The sequence below is a fragment of the Mesoplodon densirostris genome, chromosome 3, assembly GCF_025265405.1.
Source record: "Mesoplodon densirostris isolate mMesDen1 chromosome 3, mMesDen1 primary haplotype, whole genome shotgun sequence".
NCBI classification, from domain to species: domain Eukaryota; kingdom Metazoa; phylum Chordata; class Mammalia; order Artiodactyla; family Ziphiidae; genus Mesoplodon; species Mesoplodon densirostris.
The window spans coordinates 113,234,001-113,240,000 of record NC_082663.1 but is presented as its reverse complement, the minus strand read 5'-3'; the positions used below and the strand labels follow the sequence as shown (position 1 = coordinate 113,240,000).

General features: G+C 54.5%; 1 protein-coding gene across 6 annotated transcripts in view; it reads left to right on the top strand.

The window, feature by feature from the left end:
• Window positions 1-6,000, top strand: part of FSTL4 (follistatin like 4) — a 731,471-nt gene that overhangs the window by 665,409 nt on the left and 60,062 nt on the right. For all 6 annotated transcript variants that reach the window (XM_060091939.1, XM_060091938.1, XM_060091934.1 and 3 more), the window contains one exon: window positions 910-1,076. In XM_060091939.1, coding sequence (XP_059947922.1) covers window positions 910-1,076 — 167 coding nt within the window. The remainder of the gene's footprint in view (window positions 1-909; window positions 1,077-6,000) is intronic.

Sequence of the window (6,000 nt, the reverse complement as noted above, 5' to 3'; positions counted from 1 at the left end):
TTTGCTGGCATCCCAGAGTAACACAGGCCCCCAGAGCCAGCCCCCTCCCTCCACTCATGCTGCCTCTGTCTGCCTCCCCAAGCTCCCCAAGTAGATTTGGGGGCAGAACAGTGGAGAGGTAGTCCATTCAGTGAGCTAGTGACGCCCCCTCCAAGCCTCATCCCATTTTGGCATTTGAATACCCTGAGTTTGATTTTTTCTTTAATCCTGAGAATTTCAAAAGGCCTGTGATTGCAGGGAGATATTTTAGACCCTTCCTCTTTGCCTGACGGATGATCAGTCTTAACGCCAGTTATCAAGTATAAAATGGCAAGGATTAATCATCTGTACAGCCTAAAGTACACTTCAAAAAATTAAAGGCTACAGTGCACGGTGGCTGAGCAGAAATCCAAATCCAAGTTCAGAGAATCCTTAGACAGAAACAAACCTTCAAAGGTCAGCCAGTTCATTCCCCAGACTTCAGACAGTGCAACCTTTAATTTGCCCCCAGGTGGATGAGAAACCTGTCGGCCCAGCCAGCAGACCTTGACAGCACTTGGCAAGGCCCCGACTCCAGGGGGCCTGGAGAGCACAGGGCAGGGCCAGCACACCTGGTTCCCTGGTTTCGGAGGGGCAGCCCACACTCTTAGCTTGACTCACAGATCCACAGCCCAGATACTTCCCATACGCTAGCTGTGGTTCCTGACCTGATTTGCCTCAAACAGCCCTTTGAGCATTTAACATAAGTTGTGGCCCCTCTCCCAGGAGGTGTGTCCATCTGTACATTTAGTCAGCACATCGTGGACAATGTTCCTGCTCCCGGAATTTGCCCGAGGCCCCTGACCTGCAGTAGATCCCTGGGGCTGTATCCCTTCAAGTATAGACTCCATCCCCTGGGCCTATAGCTGACGGCTTCTCCTTTCCCTGCAGAGGTGGTACAGCTCAGCCTCGCCCCTGAGGAGAGGGTCAGTGTGGCCACAGTGACTGTGGGCCTGAGCACAGTGCTGACCTGCGCTGTCCACGGAGACCTGCGGCCACCCATCGTCTGGAAGCGCAACGGGCTGGCCCTGAACTTCCTGGATTTGGAAGACATCAATGTAAGTCACCTGGCTCTGACTCTGAGCTCAGACGCACCTCCCAGGGAAGCCAACTGTGCAAGATGCCGAGATGCCATGTGGTAGCTGCAGGGCCAGAGGGCTTTCTTTTCACATCCCACGTTGGTGCCATTCAGCCTGTTGTCTGGTGTCTGGAGGTATCAGTCCCACCTCGTGCAGAGAATAGGATGGATGGTGGCTGCAAGCTGCTAGCCAGCCCCAGAATAAGGTGAACAGGGGAGGCGCGGTGGGCAGGGCAGGAGGTTCCTGGGCAGGGGAGAGCATCTGGCTGGGTGCCCCCCAGGAGAGACTCTGGACCCTGAAGCTGGGGAGGATACAGACAGCTGGATGCCGAGGAGGGGGTATTCCCTGTGGAGGGCAGAGGTGAGCCTCTGGGCTGGGTTGGCTGGAGGGCAGGGGCAGCAGGGTGGTGAAAGGAAAGATCAGGCCAGAGGGGCCTGCCCAGGAGCCTTGTGTGCTGGGAGAGGGGGTATGGATGTGATGAGTTGAGCAGAAGAAGAGAGCTCCAGAGCACTCACAGCCTAACGTGAGCAACGGGAGCCTCCTGGGTTCTGAGGGCCCAGGCACCCCGCACTGGGGTCCCAGCATCACCCCACTCTGCCTTTATGACTGGACAGTTTCTTAAACTGATCCTCAGTGAATTAATCTATTAGAAGAGCAACATTATCGGTGCCTCCCTTCTACTGGACTTGAGGAATAAAGGGATTGAGTCAAGAATATGCACTGGCCCTGGTTTGGCACAGGATAAGGTGGCTTCCTGGGAGTTCATGTGAGAAGATGGAGTGATGTCACCCACACAGGGCGCTGCCAGGATGGTTGACAGGTCTTGAGCTACTGTGACAGGAATACAAGTTTCAGGCAGAAAAGGGGCAGCCCTGGTCTCCTTGGCTCAGGACAGGCCAACCCAGAATGGGCTGCTTGGCCCCAAGAAGGAAGACCTGTTGGGATGAGTGGTCCCAACAGTTCCTGTAGCCGCTGTGAGGTGGTGAGGGAAATGCTGGGGCAGAGGGAGCTGGCCTGGGCCGTGTGACCCATGAGATGGACTAGCACAAAGGGCAAGGGACCAAAAAGAGACCAATTGGTTTGCTTAGATGCAACACCATTCCAGCCATCAGCCCTGCCCTGCAGTGGAGTGAGCATCACAGGAGGCAGTGAGCTCCCCATCCCTAGAGGCATACAAGCTCAAGCAGGATCATGGTAAACAATGCTGCTAGCCACAAGAAGGCAGCTAAACCCCATGACTTTGAAGATCCCTCCCAACTCTGAGACTGCTTTGTGGGGAGAGAGGTCCAGCGTTTAATCCTGCAGGAACCACAAAGTTGGAATTCTGCTACTCCCTAGGCCCCTTTGGATGTGCCCTGGAGAACATGGGGGAAGCAGATGGGAAGAGGGGGTCACTCTAGAGTCCCACCCTGAGCAGAGCTGGGCAGAAGTGCCCTTTCCCCACCTTGGTCACACCAGGCAGGATGGTTTCCTTGCAATTTCCCCACTATAGTGAGCATAGCCTATATCCTACCCATCTCTGAATGTCAGTACCAGCACAAACCTGGTGGCTGCTTGATGGTCAGATGCTGGGTGAGCAGAATTCTTCATCTTCTGAGCCTAAGGTGCCCAGGGCTTGTCTACGATCTTAGCAAGGGAAGACACTGTCCTATTTGTAAAGACTAGGGTGTATGTGTATGTGTGCATGTGCACATGTGTGTGGTGGGGTGCACATTTGTGTGTGCATCGCTCTCAAGGTGGGTTGTCAGCTTTTAACCATGTTTGGCCAGTAGTGATTAATTCAGAACTAGGTCAGGTCCTCCTGTGTCTGTCTGAACATCCATGTGCATTGCTTGATGCTCTATTTAAAGACATTAGAAATAAAGGCAGAGGCAGAACTCCTCTTAATGCACTTGCCAACGGTTAATTAAATTACTCTGTCTTTCCCCTCCCTCGAACATGCCTCCAGCACCAGCTCAATTGAATTTCTACTTTTCACAGTGAGGTTAGCAATTTGGGTAATTGTGGGTGCAACTGGAGATTAATGGCCTCTTGTTACCTCCCAGGAAACACTTGCTGCTCTGGGCAAGTCAGCAGCCCACAAGCAGGCAGGGACCTGTGCTTCTCAGAAACCCCAGTGTGAGGGTGCAGGGCAGCGCCAGCCCTGCAGGGATCCTTGCCCGGTGCATGCGAGCACACACACACACACACAACACAACACACACACACAACACGCTCACACACACACACACACACACACACCTGCCTTTAAGAGGGGAGGGACGCAGCACAGGCTACTCATGAAGGGCCAGGCTCTGGGGTCAAAAGGACCTGGGTTTAAGTCTCAGCTCTGCCACTTACTAGTTGAGTGACCTTGGAAATGGCACTTGACTTCTCTAGGCCTCAGTTTCTTCCTCTGTGGAAAAGGGATAAATAATAGATCCTGCCTCATAGGGTTACAATGAGGATTAAGAGACACATGAAATTCTTAGCATACAATGTTCCATGCTAACTATTATCACTCTCATTTTCACAATATTACTAATTATTATTATTATTATTATTATTACTGCTCCCACCAGACCACACTGTCAACCCCTTGCAGCCTGAGTCCCCAAACAGCAGCCAGCGCAGTCTGGTGAGGCTCCCCGTCAGGCACATGTGACCCTGGGGTGCCCCTGCTGCCTGTAGTCGCCTTGATTCAGGTCAGCCTTGATTCATCCGGAGGGAGACACTGACCAGCCACCTCCGACAAGTCCAGGGCCGCCACCTTCTCTGAGCCTGCGGGGAAACGGGGATGAGGCTGTCCTTCTCGCGTGAGCATTTTCAGGCTGAGCGTGTCCAAGGACAGTGAGGAGAGCAGCCCCAGGAGGACATCAGGCTGGAGATGGGTAGAGCTGGGTCATCAGGATTCACAGGGCATTTCTGAAGCAAGATTGGTCCGGGGAGAAAAGCCCAGAGGGAGCTACCCTGGTCAAGCAAAGATCGAGGATCGAGGGGTTCTTAGAGCCCCCCAGCCTGTGGCATCTCAGCGCCCTCCCCCACCTGCCACAGTCAGAGATGAAACACGATCACAGGCCTTGTAATGAGCGACAGGCTCCGAAGTGCTGCACAAACAGGGGAAGCTGATCAGCTTACAAAACCCAAGGCGGGCAGATTAGAGAGCACCGATAGGTGTGGGCCTCCTTTCTTTGTCATTTGTATGAGACATCTTGATTGGCAACAAAATATTAATCACTTTTTCACTACTCTCCTAATGAGAGGCTTTCATGGGCAACAAAATATTAATTTGTCTTATCTGTTAAGAATTCTGTTAATGAATTCAGTCACAGAGCTATTACAGAAGGCCATGCTAATGACACATGTAATTAAACTTTTCTGACTTGCAAACATCAAGGATGCCTCAAGCATCAGAATAATATTTGATCAGAAAGTAAATGTACCCTTCTAGCCTGGAGCCAAGCAAGAAGGAGCCACTTGGATTCCCCAGTGAGCAATGTTGCTGTCAGGAGTCACCAATGTGTACACGGCCATCCAGATGGCCTACGTGGGGAGCCATCCTCTGGATTCACATAAGTGCCTGCGAGTGGCAAGCCCTGTGCCAGAGCGTAGAGCAAAGACATTCTCCCCGGCCTCGAGGGGGCAAGGTAGCACAGACCTGTTGTGCGCCGCCCCTGGGATGCCTGAGCCCCCTCTGCAGGGTGCCTCAGCCTCACTGCACCACAGGCCATGAGGGGCCCTGCCTCAGCACGAGCCGGGAAAACAAACCCCCCAGGCAGAGGGCAGCACTAGGTACCAGGAGTGCAAAGGCCCCCAAGACAGGTGCTCCCGAGGAAGGGCGGGAATTCTGCCTCACCTCCTGGCAGCGGGTCTCTGGATTATGAGACCTCCTTCTGTGCCTGGGTGATAAAAAATCAATAGTTTCTGCTCATGCATGTTCCCCAGAGCTCACAAAGGGCAGCCTGTAATTTGTTTACTTCCTGGCCAGCTGCTGGGCTCTTTACAGAAGCAGTGGTGGGTCTGGCGGCTTCAAACCTGGCCCTGTGGCCCCCACCTCAGCCCTCAAGGACCCACAGCCACTGCTCCAGCTCAGAAGCTGAGGGCAGGGGACAGGCACAGCAGCCCCCTGAGCACCACCTGCCCTGAACTTGGGCCAGGCTGCCAGCCAGGAGAGCACCTATGCCGGCGTGCCTGGGCGAGCCTGCACCCCGCAGGCCGTGCACTGTGCGCCTGCAGTCAGCATGCCCAGCCTAGGGCTCTGCTCTGCTCAGACAGCCCTGTGCCACGTTGGGGAGGGCAGCCTGTCACTCTGGAGGGCCACAACCAGAGTCCATGGGGGACGTTTACCCTCAGGAAGGACTCTGCCTTAGGAGACAGGGAGATGCCTCTCAACAGCGGTACCCAAGCGGAAAGGGGACCAGACAGGTGCCCCCTGAGGGCTCTCTGGGCTCTGGGGTCATACAGTGCTGTGATAAGGAAATTGTGTGGGAAGCACGGACGTGTGGGGCATGAAAGCCCTGCACAGGAGCCAGGAACCTTGCTTTTTCACCTGGACCACAGAGCCTCCATCTTTCCTGTCTCCTGAGGCCTGTCCCCTGAGACAGGCATCGGGGCTGGGGTGGGGGCCCATCTCTGAGGCAGATCCATACACTTCTTGCCCTACCCTGGCCTCCACACTAGGTGTCCTTGAGGTGAGGGGGAGGCTGCCTCACTTTCTGCAGAAGTGGAACCCATCCCAGGCTGCAGCGCCCTGCCCAGACCACACAGTAGCTACTCAGGAAGTAAAGTGACCATCCCCAAACCCAGTCTTCACGCCCTGCCCCAACAATGTCACCTGCCCTCCCCTTGTAACTGTCTTCCTCACTGTCCCTTATATCCCCAAGGACAGGGGCTGCCCGTCAGGGGAGGAGAAGCAGGGAGAAAT